Below are 25,424 nucleotides of genomic sequence, written 5' to 3'. Positions count from 1 at the left end.
AAAAAAAAAAAAAAAAAAAATAGATGAATGGATAAAGAAAATGTGGAACTATATAGACAATGGAATACTATTCAGCCATAAAAAGAACTAAATCCTGTCATTTGAGGCTACATGGATGAGCTCGGAGGACATTATGTTAAATGAAATAAACCAGGCATAGAAAGATAAGTACCACATATATTCTAACTCATATGTGGAAGATAAAAATGTTGACCTCACAGAAGTAGAGATAATAGTGGTTACTAGAGTCTGAGAAGGGTAGATGTAGGGGAGACAGTAAGAGATTGGTTAACAAATACAAAATTATAGCTAGGTTAAAGGAATAAATTCTAGTGTTTTACAGCACTGTAGAGAAACTATAGTTAACATAATTTGTTGTACAGTTTTTCATAACTAGAAGAGAGAATTTTGAATGCTCCTGACACAAAGAAATGATAAATGTTTGAGGTAATGAATTTGCAAATTATACTGATTTGATATTACACATTATATACATGTTTCAAATCATCACATGCACTTCATAAATATGTACAATTATTATGTATTAAATACAAATAATTTTAAAAAGAAGGAAGGCAGGAAGGAAGAAACTTTTCATATATTAAAGAAGCCAATTGTTCAGTTTATTTAGCATTCAAAATGCAATCATATGGACAGTACTTTTGGAAATACTTCTCTTATGACTGGGATTTCACCAACTCTTTCCTGTACTTATTGAATTGCTTAAAATAATATCAAAATGTGTTATTTCCTCCTCTGATTCCTAGGAGATGAAGACACAAATCATAGAGTCCAAATGACTTAAGCCAAAGTGGTTCTTCTTGGTTCTTATGTCATTGTTTTGGAGTCAGCCCAGCTATCCACACTATACCATCTGCACTAAGCATCTCTTACTTTCCCATCTGACTCTTCCCTGTACTGTTAGATTCTCAACTCTTTCTTTTGACTCATCTCCCAATGTACAGATGATTATGCTCATTCTAATGGAAGGGAGAGAGTGTGTAGATCATCCAAATGGGAGGTTTGTCCAAACATGTCTTTGTTTGGCTTTCAAACATATCATGTAGATTTTCATCTAACTAGATAATTCACCCACTGCTCAGAAAACTAAAAATTCTTCTCTAAGTGGCAGTCCAAATTTGGAAACCACAGCTGTTTTTAGCAATTGAGTCACTGCTTCTCAGGTGCCAAAAATATCACCTATCATAGTCCCAAGGGTTCAAAGAAAGAGGAAAGAGGGGAAAGAGCAAAAAATAAGTTGTGGATAAAGGTAACTCTAGCCACAGAAATTATTATTAAAAAAATAATAACTGTAACAACAATAAAAATAGCAATGGGAACTAGCATTGGATAACAATTAATGAAAATGGAGCCTGTGACTTTCTTAGCCTACCTAAGAGGGAGGGAGGATAGAATCTTCTCCCTCTGATAAAGCATCTTCTCTTTACAGATGAAGAAACAAAGTCAGAGGAATCAAGTGATTGGCCCAAAGCCTCACAGCTAAGCCTGAGCTCCAACCTAGGCCATCTGATTTCAAATTAGGACTTCTCTTAATTTCTACTAATACAGAAGAAACAAAGATTGCACTTCTAGCTTTTGGGTGAGGGTTCTAGATATATAGACATTAAAATCTTACTTAGCTCATCTCTGAACTGGTTTGAGGAGCTTGCAAGGATAGTCTGTGATCGAGCCAATGTAGGGACCCACCCAAATAGAACTGTCCTGCCCAGAAAGCAAAGAGTGCCTGAATGTCCCATCCAGGAAGAAATGAATGCACCAATCCCTACTTCTCTGAACTTTTATATTCCCATCCACCGTAACCCATGTGCTGACGCCTTTCTTGGACTCATCTCGCTCACACCCAAGTGGAATAAAGGCTGCATTGCCCCCACAGAACCTGGACTCTGATTTCCTTCCATTCATATCCTGGAATAATTTTTCATTTTTGGTCTTTAACCTCTCAGTCTGCCCTACTTTACACTTTAGACCCTAATTCCTTAGATCCCTCCTCTCCACCCACCAGGGATTTCAGAAACAGCCAAAGCAAATTTTCAACAATCAAAGTTTGAGCATCCTACTCTAGTCTCTCAGCTCTCATCTCCCCAGAGCAGGACAGTGCTTAGCACATCCTGGGCTGTAGGGAGAGGGAATCTCATCTTGGAGGTCCTGACAGGAGGGTCCAGGCTGTTGTAGACAATGAAAAGTCTCTCCAGTGAATAAAATCTCAGCGAATTTGTGACCTAGCAACACCTCCAGCATATATCGCTTTAAAGCAGTATTTGGTAAAAGGTTTGTAAGAGAACTGGGAAATGAAAACCAGTTGGAGAAGTGACCTGAGTCTACTAAATGAAAAAGGGAGGATGATACTGTGGCAGATAGTATTTTCCAAAAATGACTGCAAAACACTTCTGGACCTATATGCTTTTCCAGAATCTCACCATTCCCCCATCAAGAGAAAGCTTATTCTTCTTTCCTAGAAATGCTGCGTGTCTTGCTGACTGCTTCAGCAAATAGAATATAGTTGTAGTGATGCCTGGAGACTTCAGTGGGTAGGTTAGAAAAGGGGATGCAACTTTTACCTGACTCTCTTTCTTGGCTAGCTTTAGGAGCTTGGAAGAAAGCCCAGCTGCATAGAGAGTTCACAGGTAGGTGTTTTGGTTATCAGCCTCAACTAAGGTGCTAGCAGACAGCACTTAGTAGACAGTATCACCTGGCAGACATATGAGTAGACAAGGCTTCTGATGGTTCCAGGTGTCAATCTTTGAATTATTCCAACCTTGGAATCTTTCAGTTGAAGCTTCAGACATTATGGAGCAGAGACAAACCATCCCTATTTTGCCCTGGGGGGAATTCTTGACCTCTACAATCCTTCCCCATAACAAATTTATTTTCTGTCACCAAGGTTTGTGGTACTTGGTTGCATAGCAGGAGATAACCAGAATAGAAACTTAAATGGACCCCTGGGCATGTTTGATTTGCAATAACCAAAAGGTGACTCCAGGGCTGGCTGCTAAGTCTAACCTTTCCCTGCCAGGTGCCTTCTGCATATAGGTCATTTCTCTTAGGGTCTCCACTGTTTCCACCTGCAATGACACTTATGCCCTCCCCTTCCAAGTCCATCACACATGTTTTTAAAGGTTTGAATCTCAAGTGGGTTTTTTAGCCCTCTTCTTTAAGTTTCTTGGGCCCTAAATAAATTAGGATGTAAGCTTAGCCACTTATTTCAGTTTTTGAACATTCTACGATGGTTAAGGAGTATGCAATTATGGAGTGTAATAGGAAGTGGAGAAAGGAAAGAACCTAATTCTCAATACCTCTAACCTAAAGCTACCTACTATACTTAAATTATAACACAAGCATAGTTAGAACCTTTACTCTTAGTGCCATTATACCATTGAATCATTTCATTTCCAACAACTTTTAATCATACTCAAACTAGAAAAGCCAAAAATACAGGGACTTGACTATCTGGTACACTTTTGTAATATAAACACTTAGCATAGTGTCTGAAACGTAGCAAGAACTCAATAAATATTTACTGAATTAATAAAAAGAGAGAATGAAATAAAATTTACCCCTTCATCCTAGAGAGACATACCTAATATTGGATTAGTATAACACGCTTAGTAAACTGTAGTGTTCAATGGGTTGACATTCTATTGCATTATGCTTTCAATCTCAGAGTAAGCATTAAAACTCAGAACTATGTGCGACTTCCTTGAGAGCAAAGACCATGTCTTATTCATGGTAATGAATAAGCCTTCCATTTTATAACCACAGCATCTGGCACTTTTCCTGGTATTTGCTAAGTGCTCAGTAAATATTTTTCGCTAAACAAATGTTAAACAGAGAAATATCTCAAAGCATTTAATTCTCCTAGGCTTTGCCTAGTAGAAGGCAGCAGCTACAGATAAGGGTGCTGGCTGAGGCACCTGATTCCTGGAAAGATCAATCCAGAAGTCCTAGACTTTTCAGCCTCTAAAATCCCTTGAAAACAAGAAGACTCAAAAGGCTGTTCATAATTTATCTGAGTGTGACATTGGTATGAATATAAAAATGGTGCAGACTTCCACTTTAGCTCTCCAAAGTGCTTTTCTGTGATTGCTTCAGATAGAATTTCTTTCAGAGCTAATTTTATATGTGATCCATTCACTTGCTCATTCATTCATTTTTTCATTCATCGCATAGCATTTATTGAGGGCCTACTTGAAATTTTTCTGGAAAGATCTGTTTAATCTCCTCAAAATAGTTGAGTATTCAAAGGGTCCTTATTCCCTGGAAAAGAACTTGACTAGGCAACAAAAGATGTGGTATCTTGTAGAGCAGTATTTCTCAACCTTCCTAATGCCTCCTAATACCACAACCCTTTAATACAGTTTCTCATGTTGTGGTGACTCTCAACCATAAAATTATTTTCGTTGCTACTTCACAACTGTAATTTTGCTACTGTTATGAATCATAATGTAAATATTTGATATGCAGAATGTATTTTCACTGTTACAAAGGGGTCATGACCCACAGGTTGAGAACCACTGTTGTAGAGACTTGTGGAAATTGTAGACATATTAATAAGATCCTTATAGTTTTGAATTAATTAATCCAGTGTATCTCAAAATGTGATCCTAGGACTGTTAGCCTTATAGAGAATCACTTGAGAGATAATTATTAAAAATAAATATCTCTGGGATCCACTCCAGCCAAACTAAATGAGAATGTGAGGTGTGTGACTGAAAACTTTAATGAGCATCACTGGTGGTTTTGATTGTACTCAAGTCTGAGAGCCATTGACCAAAGGTATTTTGCTCATAGAACATATATGCAATTGCTTAATATAATTTAGCTTCCTCTTTATTGTTACAAAAGTAAGATCTTACCTTGCTAATTCTAAGATACCTAAGAATAAGGTATATATGGCTCAGAACTGCCAATGTCCCAGACCAGAATTTCACTGAATAAATGTAATCATTGTCCCTTTAAAATAACCCAAAATAAACTCCTGCAAAAAAGAAAATAACAAAGTAACCCTACTTTTCCCTTATGAAACTCACAATTTAGAAACAAACTATTAAACAATATTTCTTATTAAAATAGAGATGCTTTTAAACCTTGACATGGCACACACAAATCCTTCTCAGTTTAAAAAAACAATGAATGGCAATCACCACACCCATTGGGACTGCATCATTTCATTGTTTTCCTATCCTAGTTTCCACAGTGCTGAAGTCCAGCTGAGACTCTTGTCTTAATCCCAAACTCACTCTTTTTCTTCCCAGGATACTTTTACTCACTTTCTGAATTTTCCTTATCTGGTCAGAGAGTGTATCTAACAGGCGAGTTTTCAGGAAGTCCATCACCTTGACCACGCGGCCATCAATGTAGCAACTGAATAAAAATAAAATAATAATCAGATAAAATCTCAGTCAAGGGACTACAAATACACTTCTCTAGCCAGAGGTCTCTGTTGTCTGAGGGAAGAACCTAGGGCTTCTACTTGGGCTTCATATCCTGAAAGGTTTCAACCCTATGTATTTTTCAAACAAACAATATACATTTTATCTTCATTTCCACCTCTAATTGTGGGCTGTGATTTTTTTCAACCTTTATCATGTGAAACCCTATTGCTTGCTCTATGGGAATTGACAGGAACTCCATAATACAAATTGGATAATAAGGGAAAGCTTACTTCTTTTTTCCTCAGAGAAAGTAATTTAATACCCATCCCATATCCATCCTTCACCCCACCTTAAAATAATAAAAAGGTATATGAGAGTTCTGAAAGAATACTCAAATATTGTGATATCTTTCCACACATTTTAATAAGAGAATAAATGCCAATGCAAAAATCTTATTCATTTCATTGGGTAGGTCTCAAATATTTACAGTCTCCAGTTCACTTCCCTGGAGAAAATAACCCTGTAGTTAACCTACTACAAAAATATCTTGTGAATGTCTACTACCTCCAGAATGAATGAACAAATGAATGAAAGAACAAACAAATAAATGAACAGAACAAATTAAAGTCTAAGGGCCTCTCTTAAAAATAGTAACAAGTCAGTACTTATTGGGTTTTGTTTGGTCTGTTTTTTGTTAGACAGTTTAAGTGAAATATCAAGTTGTGCTGATACTATGTTGTGAACATTTCACCAAAACAGGCCCCTCAAGCTTTGTGGGGACCTCCTTTGTGAGTCCCTTATTCTGAAGGCTAAACTGAGACTGGACCAGGGTTAGGTGACCTTCTCTAATCCTCATCTTTGCAAAGTATCTTTTCCAATCCACTAAATTCTCCTAGGTCATAGCTAATGATAGATTATTTCATTTTTAAGAAACACCCATTTGGGTGGAGGGAGGGGGATTGGAGGGATCACTTCTGTGGTTTATCTTACAAGGGTAAAAGTGAATCTTTCTAAGAGTAGAATATGAATGTTTTAACACAATAACTAAGAAAATGACATGAAGGCTATGTTAACCAGTTTGATGGAAGTGTTTCGGATTGTGTGCGAAAACACCACACTGTACCCCAGAAGTGCATTAATGTACACAGTTACCATTCAATTAAAAAAATACAGGAAAAAAAAGAGAAATACCCATTAGTACATATTATAGAACTATGTAAAAATGATTTTTAATGTTAAGTCCCTATATTAATATGTAATATATTGAAATGGTTAATTTTTAAATTTTGTTTCACTGTAAAGCAGTTGCTCTGGTTGAAATGAGGTCAAAAGATGAGTTCCACCCACTCAGACTTCCCTTACCATCTCAAGACATTTCTACAGAGTCTAGTGTTTAAGTCATTGGTATGTTGAAAAGAATATACGTTTTAGCCAGAAACTTTTGAATTCAAATTCCAGATCTAGCATTTACTACCTATATAATCTTTGACAAGTATATTGGTCTCTGTGGGCCACGGTTTTCTTATTCTTAAAAGAGGGACAAGATATTTACTCCTCAGGATCAATTGAAAATTAATGAGAAAACAAATCTAAAGTGTCTGGCATACAATCAACACTCAACAACTTTAATTCCTTTTAATTTCTCTTATTTTCAGCTTCCAAAAATGGGTTTATAACCAACAGAAAGCTAATTAAATTGTGTGTTAATATAGGATCTTAAAATAGCGAAATTTCTGTGTCTGAGAATATACGTTTTTGAAAATTTTGATATTACTTAGGGAATAAAATAAACAAAACGATGACATGATCTTTTTATCTCATGCGTAGTATAGATAGTCAGAGCCAATAAATATTTATTATGTGCAACACACAATACTGGGCATATCCATGCCCATGACCTTTAGGCCTCTTACAACCTCTTCCTATTAGTATTTCACTATTAGCACCCCTGATTTTTGAGAAAAGTTGAGATACAGGGCATACTACATAAAAGCTAGGCATACTGGGTCAGAATAATGTTAAAATTAAAAATAATTTATGCACATTAACATAATACACATTTGAGGATATGAATAATTATACACATATGACAAATAATGCACTATAATTATTCTCTTATTATTTAATCAAATACACTATAGTTTCCCTTTGTTAGTTCTATAGTAACTATATTAAACATTAGTATTTATAACGTTTGCTGGCAACACAAGTAGTTTAATACCTATTTAAGTAAACATGCCAGATGTAATTTTTCAATATGTAGGATTCCCTGTGAACACCTTCCCTAGGTCATCCAATCCATGGCACAGGGTTGTGTGTGCCTTCACTCCTCCCATCTTTCCTTTTATCCATTTTTCAAGTTTCCAGAACTTGGAGATAGGAAACCTTGTTTTACCCCCAATTTTGCTTCTTACAACCTATATGATATTGATTTAAAAATTCAAAACCTGTGGTATTTTCACACGGTTGGTGTACTAATCAAATGTGGCAAATTCTGGGCACAGAAATAGGCACATAAATGGTATTTAATAAACAAATCTATTCTGTTCAGGCCACTTTAAAGGCTCAAAGCAGCAAAAACCTAAACTGGGGAATATGGGGAAGAATCTAGAGGACAGCATGTTCTTCAGCACAGGATTGGAAGGATGGAAGTATAGAGCATTCAGAAGAGACTTTGGATTCCCATCAGGTGGAAGGCAGAGAGAATAGAGACAGCTGTGATTATGCTGTAAAAATTTGGTGTTTGAAAAGACCTTAAAGTCAGCTGGCCTAAAGCACGTATGCTTGCTACAACATCCCTGAGAAGTAATTTTCTGGTTCTCCTTGAACATATCCAGGGACAAAATTGGACAGGGAATTCACTGTCATATATTACTGGGATTGTTCCATTGAACTATAGCCTTAATTTGATGAAAGGCTCTTCTGTCGTGGTTCTGAAATCTGCTGCCTGTTACTGTCCACTCAATGGCTAATATTCTATTTCCTAAACCTAGAAATAGTCCATTTCCTTCTTTAAGTGATATGTAGAAAATGAATTCCAGTAAAAATTTTGGCTTAAGCTTTTTAGAGCCTATTCTTGATCCCAGTTTTAACCTACAAGGTGGCTTCAATTATTTTTATTTGGTCTTGGGCTATTCCTAGGGGCTCTGAATTAGATTGAAGCAGGAAGAGCTACAGGCAGGGAAACCAGTGGACAAAGTTATCTTGTCTCAATAATGCTGACAAGAAGTGATCTGGGCACTAAGGGAGGGCACAAAAAAAGGGCAGTAAAAGCCTATGAAGAAAGAACTAATAAAACTTCTGTAGAGGGTAAGAAAGAGGAATGAAGTGACTGATGACCATGGACTTATGAGGAAGAATGTCCTGGAATTCACTCTTTGGTGTCTTTGGTGCCAAAGACAGTCAGACTGGGAAATAATCTGTCAAAGGAGATGAAGGATTTTGTGTGAGATATCAAAGCTACTATACTAATGAGGAAATACATACTAGGTAGCTAGATATGGGAAGGAAGTACAGAGAAAAGCTGAGACAAAAAAAAATGTGGACCTGAAAATCTTCAGTTTATAAGTAATAGGTGAATGCCTGTAGATGAGCTCTATAAGAGAATAAGAAAAGTTAACAGAGATGTCAAAGACCCTTTAAAATGCCTCTTAAATTTGGCCTTAGGCACTGCCTCTTCTTTTGACCTAGCTAAAGATACCTTTCTGCACTAGCCTGACCATCACAGTGTCCTCTTAATAACCTCAGTCTGGGTGTTCACATTTGGATGTCAAAGAAATCCCCACATTATCCTGAGAAGTTTTAGCCACTACATTTGCAACCTTAAACCCATATTTATATATGGGAACATGAAATTTGGTCACCCAGAATTCAGTATTACTTAACCAAAGGACCTGAATTTGATAAATGCTTAGGCCTTTTTCTTGAATAACCTTGGGCAATTGACTTGTTGCACTTACCCTTAGTAAATGTGAAGCTTGTAAAAAAACAGTCAGCATCAATAATCTGTGGCTATTTGAAATTCCTGCTTGTTACAGAGCATTGGTTTTCTGAGAGCAGCTGCCTATAGTGAAGAGCCCAGTTAAATACAGTAGAACATCCATAGTTGACCATTTCCCTACATTAACCACTTCCTTAATTGACCTAATTTTCATGGATTGGACATGTGCCACATATACATATCAGAGCAGTAGGCCTAGTTCCTTATATTGATCAGTTTGTTACAGTCCACTGGGTGGTCAATTTACAGAGGCTCTACTGTATACCTTTTAGATTTGGGCATGAAAGAGGTGGAGAATCAGTGGTGACCATTTGGTAAGAATAAATTGTTAAAAATGACAATAGTATTAATTTCAAAGACTAGGTAAAAGGAAATAGGGCTAGATTCCAAATGATTGTCAGTGATCTGGGGGCAACTTTGCTGTCCTTCTTGCTGGGGAATAAAGATGATTCTTACCATCTCCACAAAAATTAATCAATTTAGTAGGGCTACTAAATTTGGCCTGAAGACCAAATACATCAGAGAGGGAAGGAAGGACTAGGGAAAGGAAACAAGAAAGGGAGGTAGGAAGGAAATTCATCAACTGTAAGTGCTCTGGCAACTTCCACATAAACCCTGGCAAAATGGTTCTAAAATCACCTAGGCCCACAATTTTAGTAAATGATAGCTCTCCTCCAAGAGAGCTCTCTTGAAATTTCAGCATCACTTAGGATCATACCACAAGTGGCTGAGCTGTTCAAGTAAAAGCGGAAGCCAAGAAAGGCTGTGTAGAAATAACTTTTCTGGGAACTATTATTAAAGCAATGAGTTTGAACAACCTTTGTGCATGGTCAAATGCCCTGCCTCACTTAATGCCAGCAACTATCATTCTTGCCTTTACATTGGCAAATCACATGAAGCGTGCATCTGGGGAGGTAGTAAAATTAGAAGAATAAACCATTTACTAATTTTTTTTTTTTTAAATTTCAGGTTAATATGAGGGTATATATGACTAGGTTACATTGTTTGTGTTTGTAAGGTAAAGTCCAAGTTGTTTACCACTTACTAATTTAATTACCAACCCTTCTGTCCCCCTTAGTTTTCAATTTTATTTCCAGTATATTACTTTTAATCTTATTTTCTTCAAAATATTGTCCTTTATTTTTAATTATAAAAGAAATGTTCATTGTAAACTAGAGAATTGATTTAAATAAAATTGAAATGTGAAAATTAAAAATTATCTGCAATATAAGCCCAACCCCTAGAGCAGTGATTCTCAACCTGTGGGTTGCAATCCCTTAGGGGATGGAATGACCCTTTCACAGGGGTTGACTAAGACCATCCTGCATATCAGATATTTACATTACGATTCATAACAGTAGAAAAATTACAGTTATAAAGTAGCAACAAAAATAATTTTATGGTTGGGGGTCACCACATGAGGAACTGTATTAAAGGGTCGTGGCATTAGGAAAGTTGAGAACCACTGCCCTAGAGAGACTCATTGTTGACATTTGCCATTTATCTTCCAGACTTTTTCATTGTAAAGACATAAAATTTCCCATAATTATTTTAAAAACTTATTCCATATCCTAGTCTACTAGTATATAAACTCAAAACTACACTAACTGAGACACCCAAGCCCCATTTCACAGGGATGCAGACAGAAACATTAGAGATTTCCAGTCAAAGCATCTAAACTCTTACTTTAATTCCATTCTGGCCATTTAGGGATCCTCTGCCAGGAGCAGGTCTCACTTCCTTTCTGTTTCTCCCAGCCAACTTTTAAACCCACTCCCATCTCACTGATTCCCTTCCCCAGGCCCCTAGATTTTGTCTTCAGGATTGTACTACAATTAGCCACTTATGCCCATTAGGCTTTTAAAACATTTAATGAGGAGAGTTTGTTGGCTCCAGGGACAGCTGGTTTTGTTTACCTAGCCCTTTACTTTAAAAGGAAAACCCTTTGCCCTTTATTATCTGACCCCTTCTTTTATTTCAGGTAATTGAATTAGGGCTGGCTTCCCAAAGCTCAGGAATTTCCGGACCTATTTTGCTGCCTGTTGCTTTCAAGGAGGAGGGGTAGTCTGGGTTCTGAATTCTAACATCCAGCCTGCTGACTGGGCAGGTAATTCCATAAAATTAGGGCCTTCCCCACTGAAGAGGAAGAAGCTTGGATAATCATTAGAACAATTCTGTTGACTTATAAAACCTATTCTGACACCTTGAAGCCTGAGTCTCTATGAAGCTGTATAAATTGCACCCCTCCTCCAAAGCCTTCACTCTGGGCTCCAGCTGAGCACATTTTTCTTCTCACTTGCCAGCAGGCTTTTCTGCTTTAGGCTACATTATTCTCTATCATCTTTGCAATGGGTCAACCTTCCTATCCTATATTCAAAACTACTTTGAGTAGGAAAGCTCAGATGAAATGAGTACTGTAACAGAGAAAGGTCCTACAGAATATGGATGTTTCTATGGTTTTCTTAAATCAGTCATGTAAATTCATGCAGGAGACATCCAACCTACTAAAGAGGTGCAGTTTAGGACTTTGAAAGAGTTTATATTTTGGAAGAATGTTATAGAAAAATTGTACAAGTAAAGGTCAGGGTGGTGGGCAATCTCATGGGCAAATAATATATATTTAATGAAAGAATGAGTGATTTAACCCACAATTAGTTAAAAATGTGGCTCTGAGGCTCAAGCATTGTGCTAAGGGCTACATGTTTGCTGATCTTCTCTTTCTCTGTCTTCTAACTCCTTGTACACTTTGGGTCCTGAGCCTCAAGCCCAGACTATCTTCTTCCATATATCCAAAGTTGTATGTGGAGTGACTGTGTCTTGGTAGAGGCTCAAATAACTGTATCTTGACCCCAGCTGTGCTGTGGAGGGCCCTACAGGAAGCTGTATAGGCGAAAGGCCTATATGCCTCTGGCCAAAGAAGCTGTTTGAGAGAAAGCAGTGAAAAGACCTTATGCAGGCATACTTGTGAGAAATGGAGGCAGAATCCCATATGGCCAGGTTGGTTGCGGGCCTCAAACCCCCCTGACCTAAGGTCAGCCTGGTCAGATTGTGGGCGTAAAAACCTCCTGATTTAAGGCCCACATGGGAGCAGAGTTTTGCACACAAATTTCTATATACCCTAGAAGTTTCTTAATTATGCCTTGTTTTAAAGATCGAAGTAACTGCCTCCAAATAGCAAGGTCAGTAGAATAGACTTTCAAACTGTCTCTTTCCTCCATAGCCTCAGGCTTCATCAGATAAGAACAAGGAAAGTAATGACTAACAACATGTTCTCCATTAAGTTATGTTAAACTGGGTTATGTTGAAAGGGTTATGCTTAAAGGTGTATGTTGGATGGATTATCAGATTACTAGGAAGGAGCTACTTACAAGGTGGGTAGTCACAGATGTTTAAATGGATTAATGAAGTCATTGATGTCCAATGCGCATGTGCAAAGGGATTGTAATGAATATTAATGAGGTCATTGCTATATAGTGCGCATGCACAAGATGCCCTATATAAACCAATCACGAATAAAGAAGCTCGCCATTCTGCCTGAGCGAGCAGATGGTCACCTTTATTTAAAACACAATTTCAATAAGTGTGCTTATTCTTCACAACATCGCTTTTCCATGAGACCCTAATGGCAACTCCTTTGCAGTAACAAAGCTGGGAAATGAAAGAGGTGAGTTCCAGCCATTAGACTGGGCTCTGAAGAGGGATCTCTGGGAGTTTTCAGAGTTATAGCAGCAATGGCACCACCAGAATTGTGGGCAAGAGTGGATCCATGTGTTTTGGGTATGAAACTTATACAATTTATGGAGCCCTCTTTAAGAAGAAGAAATAAAAAGTAAAAAACAAAATTAGTTACATAGAATGACAAAATAATGCACAACAAACTCCAAGAAACTTAGAAAATCAAGTTTCTTTTCTCTAGACAATTTAAATGTTTACACAGAAATGCCTCCTTCTAGCAATCTCTTCCCCTACTCTTATAACCTTGAATGTCTGACAACTCCCGGCAACTCCCTGCACCGATAGGAATCAATGCAAGAGAGTGTCCTAAAGCTTAATTCATAGCTTCATAGTAAATCTAATCATCGGGCATCAATAACAGGCATGGTAGGGTCTAAGTTGCCAGAACCCAACCATCTTTGTGCAGTATTTTAAAAAACTCAGTGTTTATAAATCAGGAGTTGCTCATATAACTATCACATCTTTTCCCTGGCCTCTATTCATATAATAACAGTCATTGTTTGTGGCAGAATAGCACGACTTAGCCATAATTAAGTTAGGGTATTACTAACTAGGAGAACATAGAAAGCAGAAAGAGGAAGGCAGAAATCGTGCATACTTTAAGTTCCTTCATATTCACTAGCTGTGTTACATATAGTTATTCAATCCTAATTAAAACTCCTTGTTTTGTAGATTAGACTATTAAACTATGGCTCACAGAATTTTAGTAAGTAGGGAAACAGAGATCATGTAGGTACTAAGTAACAGATACCAAAAACTCTTTCCACTCTACTTGAGCTGTCAAGTGTCCAGGCTAAAGAACACTGTGCCTACTTTGCCCTATAATCAAGTATAATTATTTTTCATCTGCCTCAGTCTTGCCTACTTCAATTATCCTGCTTAAGCAATACCAAACTCAAATTTCTCAAGAAGACAAAACAATTACAACAATACAAAACCAAAACAACAACAAAAGCAAAAACCTGAGGTGATAAGCAAAGTTATGGAGGTAGTATGACTCTATTCTTTTCTTTGCAAAAATGTTTTTCAAAGTGTTTTAGTAATTGTTTTATAGATATAAAGAAAAGGGGACTCTGTGATCAAATAAATTTAGAAAATACTGGGTTAAAACCAAATTAACTGTCACTTCTTCCATTCATGATATAATTGAACAGTAGTCAACTCAAGCTATGATTCATGGTGGAAGGGAGGGCAGATGCAGTCAGCCCCATATCCACCTGGGCTTCCTCCCTGGATAGGGTAAAGACAGTTTACTGACCACCAAAAACCTGTGCTTCCCTTCCATAATATATAGCAACTGCCAAGAAGGAGCTGCCAGACAGAACCTACTGTTCCTCTGATCCTCCCACATGAGGGGGGTCCACATCAAAGCAATGTGAGAAGTAATGGTTCACTTCAGGTATTCATTACAACAAAATCCATTGCACCAGTTAATCTGTTTCGGTAACAGTTCATGATAAAGAGGTTTTCTTTGAGAGGAAATGGTCCTGGGTATGAAAATTAAAAGATTAAAATGGAGAAATCATGTACAATTCTAGTTTAAATTGAATAGGTGTCTGTTAATGATTGGCTAAATAATAACTTTCATTCTAATACTGTGCAAGAACAGTTGATGAGGTCAGAGATAATTTTTATTTTTCTATATCTAGAAAAACTGAACCTCAGTAAAATGCAGTGACCAAAATAATTACTAATGACCAAAGAATCTAGAATGTCAGAAAAGAGGTCAATTAATATAGATCACATTTCCATAGGTGGCAGCCTTTTGACTTTATATCTAATATTCTTTATCAGGCTTCTAAATACCTCAGTTTTCACTATGAGGACATCCTACAGTTAGAGGTATATTTATTGAGGCATTTTCCTTGTTTAATTTCTCAATGAGAACATGAAATCACAGACCCTAACTTGCATGCATCACATAAACAGGGAACCAGAGGTTCAACTTTTCAACTTTACCCTGCATGATATTCTTGTTTTCAGATACCTGCTGTTCATAAGTGGTGCATGTATGCACACTCACCCACATGCAATTATTTCTCTAGCTACATGCACCAACACCCTGTATATTTTAGTTTCTCCACCTAACTTTTATCACCAGGAAACTCAATGTCTTAGAGCTAGAGATGCTTACTGTATGGAATATCACATCAAAAGAAAATCTTACAATAATATGATTCTATTCATGAAAATTATCACTTCTCTATTTAATTTCTTTTTTTATTAAATCATAGCTGTGTACATTAATGCAATCATGGGGTACAATGTGCTGGTTTTATATACAATTTGAAATATTTTCATCAAACTGGTTAACATAGCCTTCATGGCATTTTCTTAGTTATTGTGTTAAGACATTTATATTCTACACTTAGTAAATTTCACATGTACCCTTGTAAGATGCACTGTAGGTGTGGTCCCACCAATTACCCTCCCTCCACCCATCCTCCCCCCTCCCCTCCCCTCTCTCTCCCCTTTCCCCATATTCTTGGGCTATAATTGGGTTATAGTTTTCATATGAAAGCTATAAATTGGTTTTATGGTAGGGCTGAGTACATTGAATACTTTTTCTTCCATTCTTGAGATACTTTGCTAAGAAGAATATGTTCTAGCTCCATCCATGTAAACATGAAAGAGGTAAAGTCTCCATCTTTTTAAAGGCTGCATAATATTCCATGGTGTACATATATCACTATTTATTAATCCATTCGTGGGTTAATGGGCACTTGGGATTCTTCCATGACCTGGCAATTATGAATTGGGCTGCAATAAACATTCTGGTACAAATATCTTTGTTGTTGTGTGATTTTTGGTCTTCTATATATACCTAGTAGAGGAATTGTAGGATCGAATGGCAGGTCTATTTTTAGTTCTCTAAGTGTTCTCCAGACATCTTTCCAAAAGGAACGTATTAGTTTGCATTCCCACCAGCAGTGTAGAAGTGTTCCCTTTTCTCCACATCCACACCAACATTGCTGGTTTTGCGATTTTGTGTTGTGGGCTAATCTTACTGGAGTTAGATGATATCTCAAAGTAGTTTTGATTTGCATTTCTCTGATGATTAAGGATGATGAGTATTTTTTCATAGGTCTGTAGGCCATATTCCTGTCTTCTTCAGAGAAGTTTCTTTTCAAGTCCTTTGCCCATACTGAGCACTTCTCTATTTTAAAAGAAAAGCTAGCTTTCACCACAAAAAGCCTTTAAAGGAGCTATTTACCATGAATATATCTCACATGCATGCATGTATATATGTGTTAAAAGAGACAGAGAGAGACTGAGAGGAATAGTCAGATCTGTATAATGTTTAATCACAACCAACACTGCCCTATGGCTGAGTAAATATGGCAGAACATGTTAAGAAATAAAATTTAATTTCATTGGACTGGTGCTCTGTTTGCAACTAATAGATGATTCACTTAGGTCTATTCAGCTAACAGAAATTCTAATATCATAATTCTAAGGTAAAATTTCACATGTTCCTCTGTAACAGAATGTTTCCTTTCTGTTAAACAATTTCAAGGAACAGTACTCTAAAATATCCTATTTTTCCCTTTTAATCTCCTAGAAAGTCAGGTTGGCTATCTAACCAAGGACATGAGAATCAGAGATAACATCTACATATTGACTTCTCTGTGATTAAGGAAAGATTTTGTTGAACACAAAGAGAAAGCAAGCTGATTGCTATTATTCTGAAGTATATTAGGTGGAGGGGTAGCCTCCCTTTAAAGAAATAGTTCAATTTTTAAAAGTTGTCAAAGACAAAAATATAAAGCAAAAAAATTCAGTTTCTTTTCCTTAAGGGAAATAATGATAGTTATTATCTAAAGATCAATAAAAGTAAACTTCAGGGCAGCTCCTGTGGCTCAAGGAGTAGGGTGCTGGCCCCATAAACCAGAAGTGGCAGGTTCAAACCTGGCCCTGGCCAAAAACTGCAAAAAATAGTAAACTTCATTTAATATATTCTGATTACATAAAATGGAAAGAAATATACAAAGAAAAGAAGAGGGAAAGGAAAACAGAGCATGCAGGGTGAGAGCAAGATAAGGAAGAAAACATCAACATCATGCTTTGGGGATCTTTTGTTTCCCGAAACCAAACTCACCCTCTTTACCTCTGTTCTTTACATCTGTGTATAGCACTAAGCCACACTATTCAACAACTAGCCTCAAGCCAGGCGTGGTGGCTCATGCCTGTAATCCTAGCACTCTGGGAGGCCAAGGCAGGTGGATTGCCCTGAGCTCACAGGTTCGAGACCAGCCTGAGCCAAGAGCAAGACCCCCATCTCTAAAATGAGGCAGGCATTGTAGTGAACACCTGTAATCCCAGCTACTTGGGAGTCTGAGGCAAGAGAATTGCTTGAGCCCAAGAGTTGGAGGTTGCTGTGAGCTATGAGGCCACAGCACTCTATCAGCAGCAACAAAGTGAGACTGTCCCCCAAAACTAAAAAAAAAAAAAAAAAACTAGACTCACACGTACTCTTCCAGATGTCTACTTCTTCCAATTGCTGAGTGCCTGAAAAGCAATCTGCTATGTTCTCATAGCTCTATACTACCACCTGCCAAATCCTACCTCCATCAGTGAATCATATCAGATCAGTTTTTAGCACCTCTATTAGTCCTCTACTTTTAACCCCCTAAGTATTTCTTACACTTCTGTGGCAAACCAAGCTTGAGCCTTGGCTTAATTCTCCAGCCAGTGCAACCCTTCTTGGAAAAACTGCAAGTTCTAAACAATTGTAGAAATATAATTGTATGGTAAGAGGCCTTTGGAGGCCTTGACCTGTTCAGCTTTCTCCACACAAAGCATAAGCTTAATTGAATGGTATTTTGGCTAAAGTGTCACCTGGGCTCTATACCTTACCCAGTGGTACTTATTCTCATCTCCATTTGCATTAAGTAAGGTAAAAACTCCTTGAACAAAATTTTCACTTATTAGATAATAATCTGGACAAGACGCTAGGAGGCCTGGGTTCTGCTAAGCATTAGTCTTGTGACCCTAATCAAGTTACTTCCCCTTGTTTATCTTCTCATCTACCAAAATATTTTTTTCAAAAATGTCTGATAGCTAATAGTATTCTATCAGTTTTTACTTTGTATTTTGACCTTCTGTTCTTAGATGCATATATGGTTAAGATAGTTATGCCTTCTTGGAGGATTAATCCAAATAGTTCTCTTTAACCCTGATAATTTTCCTTGTTTTGAAGTCTGCTTTGTTTTAAATTAATATTGCTGCTTCATGTTTCTTTTGATTTGTGTTAGCATGGTGGATCTTTCTCCATCCTTTTACTTTTAACCTATCTGAGTCTTTATACAAATTGGGTTTCCTCTAGACAACATATGATTGGGTTTTTTTTGGGGGGGAAGGAGTATCCTCTTTGATAATCTTTGTCTTTTAATTGGTACATTTAGATCATTCACATCTAGAGTGATGAATGACATAGTGGGGATTAATATCTACCATGTTCATAAGTATTTTCCATTCTTTTTTTCCCTTTTGTCTCATTTTTTCTATTTTCTTATGTTTTAACTGAGCATTTTATATAATTAGATTTATCTCCCCTCTTATCATACAATTATATTTCTTTCTAAAAATTTTTAAGTGGTTTCCCTAGACTTTTCAATATATACCTTAAACTAATCTAAGCGTACCTTCAAATAATACTATACCACTTCACATGTTAATAGTACAGGTACTTTATAACAGATTATTCTCAGTTTATCCCTTTCTTTATTGATATCATTCATTTCACTTATCTATATGCTATAACCACCCAGGTCATTGCTCCTATTATTATTTACAAATATTTATCTTTTACACAAAAATAAGAAAAGCAAAAAAGAAAATATTTTATTTCATCTTCATTTATTTCTTCCCTGAAGCTTTTCCTGTCTTCATATAGACTTGAATTTCTAATTTATTTAATGTTCCTTCTACCTGAAAATTTTTCTTTTCTCTCTCATGCAAGAGAAAACTTCTGGTGATAATTTTTTTCAGTTTTTCTTTGTCTGAGGAAGTCTTTATTTCTCCTTCACTTTTAATGGATAATTTTGCTGAATATAGAATTCTGGGATGGTGAGTTTTTTCTTTCAATGGTTTAATTATTTCATTCCACTGTCTTCATGCTTGCATAGTTTCTTATGATACTTCATATATTCTTGTGCCCATTACTTCATTTTGCTGCACTTAATTTCTTTGTTCCTGTATAAGTTAGGGGCTGTTCTTCTCTGCTCTTCTCCCCACCCCCAAGATTTTCTCTTTAGGTTTTCTGCAGTTTGAGTATGATACACCTGGGTGCAGTTTTCTTGGTATTTATCCTGCTTGCTGGCTGTTCTATGTGCTTCTTGGATCCGTGGTTATGTACATGTCATTAATTTTGGAAAGTTCTCAGCCATTATTTGCATTCCAATTATATGTACTACATGTTTTTTAATTGTCCTACACTTTACAATGGATGATCTGGTTTTCACTCTTTTATCTTGTTGGGAAATTTCTATCGACCTACCCTCAAGTTCACTTATTCTTTCCTCAGTGATATTCAGTCTACTGATGAGCCCATTAAAGACATTATTCACTTCTGACAAGTGTTTTGATTTCTATCATTCTTTTCCTTTTGATCCCTTTGTAGAGTTTCCACCTCTCTGCTTACATTACCAAGGTATTCCTGCTGGGTGTCTACTTTTGCCATTAGAGTCCTTACCATACTAATCATAGTTATTTTAAATTGTCTGTTTAATAATTTTAATAACTGTGTCATATATAAGTCTGTATATAATGCTTTCTTTCTTCTGACTGCTTTTTCTTGCTTTTGGCATACTTTGTAATTATTTTTGTTGAAAGTCAACATGTTAAATTAGGTGACAAAAACTGAAGTAAAAATACCTTTAGTGTAAGGATTTGGGCTGTGTTTCATGTTTGCTCATGTAGATAACAAAGACTCTGTAGATAACAGAGACCTCTAAAGAGGAGTATTTGGAAGCTCTTTCAGCTGTAATTCATTGTGATGATGGTGTGGGAGTTAAGTGTAAGAGAAGGGAAGTGTTCTATAACTTCATAGTTAAATCTCAGTCCAATAGTGGGTCTGTGTCTCAGACTATGACCTTAATAATCTGCCCCCCCCCCCTTATGTTAGACAAGAAGGCCTAAAGAAGGACAGATTGGGAGGAATGTCTGTTCCCATCAGAGATAAAGCTCTGGTTATGTCTTTTTCCTTGGAAAGTTGGCTTTTGTTATGGAAAATGCTATGGGCATGCTTCACAATGATTATTCTTATCCTCTCCCTTCCAGAGCCATTAGGACATCTTTTTTGGATCCCACAATAGTGTGGAGACTAAGACTAGAGCTCCTAAAAGTTTTCTTACTCTCAAGCTATTCCACACTAAGTCTCCAGCAATTTATCAAAATTACTATTGAAGCGTGGCTACCAGTTTGTAGCTTCAGCAGTTTCTGCTCCTAAACAGATTTTGGTGGTGTCTAGAGTCACTTGTCTTCCAGATTTCAGGGTACTGGTTTGCCCTGCAAAATAAATTCTCTAATAGGTCCAAGGAAAGTCTTTAATTTTCAGTTTGTTCAGCTTTTTCAAGTGTATAAATGGGAATAAGAACTTCCACACTCTTTACAAGTTTGAGCTGAAACCAGAAGTCCACTAATAGTATTTTTATTATCCATACCAACACTGATTTTTTGGCAGTATTTGCATTAAGGCTTATGTTGAGAAATAGCCTTAATCTCAATTTTGTATTGTCAGTGTATTAATATGAACAATTACGGTGACAGTAATGAATAAACACAATTAACACATATTTATCATTTTGACGAAGATGATTTCTAAGACCTTTTCCAGATACAAGACTCAAGGTCTCTTCTTTGACACACAGTGGAATGATACCATAGGCTGGCCCCTCAACACATATAAGGGTCCTATATTTCAGGTAGTGTTAGGGCAATCACATTTGTGTACAATGTTGTACAACAAATGTGAGCAAGATAAAATCTAACATGTAAGGAAAGCAAAGCACTATGACTTGCCCTAAGTTCTCATATAATTTTAATATTTGTATATGCTTTTCTATACTTCATCTATACATGAGAATGAGAAATTATTGGTGTTTTGTGCTGCCTCTGTCCTTATGCCATACCTCTTCCTTAATGTGGGTTTTGCTTCCATGTCTTTGAAAGAATAGGACGAACAAAAAATGTGTATATTATATGTGTGTATACACATATAAGTATATATGTATAAAATAGTACAAATGTCATCTTATTATCTTAGAATAGACTTTTTATGAGGACTCACCATAAAAATTTATATTAAGGCTTACTCTCAGGATAATTATGCTTCTCATGAAAACTTAGTTTAGTTTTTTACTCACAGACAGTAGATTTTGTTTTTCACTTTAGCTACTATGAAACATGGAATCAAATTTGTAGCTCATCTCTAAAAAGAGAATAGAACCAGGTGATAGGCATTTTAAAGCATTAATCTTTCCCTCTGCTTTATTATTCAAATCCTATTTTCTATTTATTCTTTATTCCTCAATTTTTAAAAATCATTTTCCTATTAGATAGCAAAGTGACCAGAATGAAGGTTGAGAGAAGTGTGCAAAAAAAAACAAAAGCACTTAATAATTAAGCAGTTACATATTTAGCCCTTATATATACAAAGCAAAGCAAAGCAAAGAGAATCTTATTTCCTGCTTTATTTTCCTGAAAAATCCATTTTTTTTCTCTTATAAGATACTGGAGAAAGATTCCGTAAGCTTCAGTCTCTTCTCAAGTTTAAAAATACTCTTTTCTTATCCAATCATATATTTTACTTGGCATAAAACAGTTTGGGGTTGAATCATGAAGACATTAACCTTTAGTTTGTTGTAATTATACTTCCCCTTCTGAGAATTTTTAGATGTTTTTATGTTTTCCTGGGACTGGAATCGATCACCTTACATTAAGTGACATCAACAGTTGGTAAGGTTAAAAAATTAATATTAGGGCTACCTGGTATTTCCAGGACATTTTCCCAAGGATCACAGAGTAATCCATAGAAACTTAAAGGAACTTTCTAAATGAGAATAAAGTTGGGTGGCACCTGTGGCTCAGGGAGTAGGGTGCTAGACCTATATGCTAGAGGTGGTGGGTTCAAACCCAGTCCCAGCCAAAAACTGCAAAAAGAAAAAAAAAAAAAAAGAATAGAGAAAGTTTTGTTTTCTTTCTTCTTTCACAATGAAGAAGAAAATCCAGCACTTTACTGTAGGGCACATTTAGTCAAAGTATGTATATGGGTGTGTAGCAGCCCGTATAGCTTATGGCTAGGAGGAATTAGAATTTTAAGAAATACCTGTAATGGAACACCTTGGTGGAAAGAGCATGGAGAGAGATTTAGCTCTCCTAATAAGAATGAGAGCTCGCAAGATGAGAGAAGAGGTGAATTGGAAGCCTCTACACCTGTGGTGTGGAGAAGCATGAGATCAGCCTTGTATTAGGCTGGAGGAACAGGCAGTCGGGGAGTGTGCACTTTCTATCACGGACTTGCTTACTCTGACTCTGTCTCCTCTCCTGCCGGCAGAATGCCAGCATGGCCTGTCTCTGCTGAAGATTGCCAAGCTCTACTAAAGACTAAGATCTATCTATGCTAAGAAGACTGCTTAACTCTAACACACACTCTCTCTTTCCCTCCAGCTAAGGTAGATAGCCCTCAGGCACCTAAGAGAAACTGTTCCTGAGCAAGGTAGCTTAGCGGTCCGCGTCCAGAACCTACCTAAGCCAGCCGAGACCTGGTCAGTCCTGGGCCCCGACATGGGTGGTGGTGGAGGGTCAGAGAAATGGAGGTAGTCTTGGGGTTATGGAGGGAGTGATGCACCTGCGTGGTCTGGTGAGGCCTACAGCTTTGCCCAAGGGTCACAGACTTTCTCTAAACAGAGGTAGATAATAAGTAATTTAGGCTTTGGGCATCATATGTTCTCTGTACTCTGTTATTGTAATAGCAAAAAAATTTACAATTTGTAAATGAATGAACATAGCTGTAGTTCAAGAAAACTTTATTTATGAACACTAAAATTTGAATATCATATAATTTTCACTGCACAAAGTATTCTTCTTTGGATTTTTTTCAATCGTTTACAAAGCAAAAAACATGATGTTAAGCTCACTGGCCATACAAAAACCCATGATAGGTTGGATTTGAATTTGGCAAATATCTTCTCTCATTAGGTGACTTTATTTATCATTCTCATTGATTGAAATAAAATCCAATTACTTGGTCTTTTTTTCAGGGTCAGTATATTTTATGTCCTATTTAAGAAATTTCTGCCTGGCCAGGCATAATAGCTCACGCCTGTACTAGCATTCTGGGAGGGCAAGGCAGGTGGGTCCTTTGAGTTCAGGAGTTTGAGACCAACCTGAGCAACAATAAGACCCTATCTCTACTAAAGATAGAAAAATTAGCTAGGTGGGTGTAGGCACCTGTAGTCCCAGCTACTTGGGAGGCTGAAACAGGAGAATTGCTTGAACCCATGAGTTTGAGGGTGCTATGAGTTAGGCTGAGGTCATAGCACTCTAACTCTAGCCTGGGCAACTGAGTAAGACTCTGTCTTGGGGGTGGGGGTGGAAAGAAACCTTTGCCTACCCCAAGGTCATAAGAATATTGTGTTTTCTTCTGAAGCTTCATTATTTCACCTTTCACATTTAGGACTGTGATCTCCTTGAATTAATATTTTTATATATGATATAAGGTATGAAGTAGCAAAAATCCAAAAATCAACCAAAGACATTACTTTCGAGAGTCATCATATTACTTACATTTGACTTATCAACACAAACTACTAAAGCTAGAAGATAATTAGATGACATTTTAAAATAGCCACATTTGGTTTTCAGCAATTTGACTATGATTTATATAGATGTGGTTTTCTTTGTATATATCTTGATTGATACCTACTGAAATTCTTCTCTAAATTATTTTTAATTAAAGTAAAATCACACAACAAAATTAGCCATTTTAAAAGTACACAATTCAGTGGCATTTTAGTATATTCACAAATTTGTGCAACTACTATCATTATCCAGTTCCAAAGCATTTGCATCACCCTAGAAAGAAATCCTGTACCCATTAAACAGTCACTTGCCATTCTCCCCTCCCTACAGGACCTAGAAATCACAAGCTTCTTTTATTTTTTCTTGTCTCTGAAGATTTAGCTCTTCTTGGTATTTCATATACAGTTATCCCTTGATATACACAGGAGACTGGTTCTAAGATGCTCTGCATATACAGTCCATGCAAACTCAAATCCTATATTTAGCCCTCTGAAACCAGCATATACAAAAAATTGGCCCTTGGGTTTCACATCTCAGGAATATTGATTTTCCATGTATGTCTGGTAGAAAAAAAGTCCATGTAAAGTGGACCTACACAGTTCAAACTCATGTTGTTCAGGGATTAACTGTAAAAGGAATATATAATATGTGGGCCCCTGTGACTGGCTTCTTTCACTTAGCAGAATGTTTCTGATGTTCATTTATGTTATTTTATGTGTCAGTATTTCATTCCTTTTTATGGCAGAATAAGATTCCATTGAATAAATATATATTTTATTTATCCATTCATCTGTTGGACATTTGGGCTGCTTCCATCTTTCAGCTATTGTGAATAGTTCTGCTATAAACATTCAAGTACAGGTACTTATTAGAATACTTGTTTTCAATTTTTGGGAGCATATACCTAAGAGTAGAATTCCTGGGTTTTATGATAACAGTAAGAGAATCCTATGGATGACAATCATCTTCTAATCTCAAGAAAAGAGACAGTAAGTAGTCTCCTTTGAACAAACTTTTACATCAAAAAATGAGAAAGATCAAGAAACAATCTGGCTTAAAGTGAAATTGAAATTATACTGGACAATGGATCCTTCTGTAGAGGTGGAAAGGATTGCTGATGATAGATCCCAAGAGTGTTAGCATTTTCCTCCTTGGGAGAGTAGGTGCAGCTAACTTCACTGAGTACTTCTGAAACATTAATGGTCTAAGAACAGGGAGTTTAAGTCTTTCTTCAATTAAAATTTGGTTGCAAAATCATTAAAACTAAGCTGTTCCATCTACTAATGACTTCATTCTTGGCTACCAGAATGATTATTTGTTTGTTTATCTGAATTAAAAGAGAAAGTGCAGCTGGTAGGGCAGATCATATTGAAGAACACATGAGGGAGGTGTCATGTATTAATGAGTAAGAGGGAGCTGATCCTGGAGTGCACAGGATAATCTTTTCACTGCAAATTTATTTTCTAAATTTAATGACAGTATGAGTGCAGAGT

General features: G+C 36.7%; 1 protein-coding gene across 3 annotated transcripts in view; it reads right to left on the bottom strand.

Moving 5' to 3' along the window:
• The window catches only part of HPSE2 (heparanase 2 (inactive)), an 807,441-nt gene that overhangs the window by 166,934 nt on the left and 615,083 nt on the right, over nucleotides 1–25,424 (bottom strand). For all 3 annotated transcript variants that reach the window (XM_003787277.3, XM_003787278.1, XM_012803570.1), the window contains one exon: nucleotides 5,289–5,382. In XM_003787277.3, the coding sequence (XP_003787325.1) occupies nucleotides 5,289–5,382 (94 nt within the window). The remainder of the gene's footprint in view (nucleotides 1–5,288; nucleotides 5,383–25,424) is intronic.

This window comes from Otolemur garnettii, unplaced genomic scaffold, assembly GCF_000181295.1.
Source record: "Otolemur garnettii isolate 467f Iridium unplaced genomic scaffold, OtoGar3 scaffold00021, whole genome shotgun sequence".
NCBI classification, from domain to species: Eukaryota; Metazoa; Chordata; class Mammalia; order Primates; family Galagidae; genus Otolemur; species Otolemur garnettii.
This window is presented reverse-complemented; position numbering and strand designations above follow the sequence as displayed.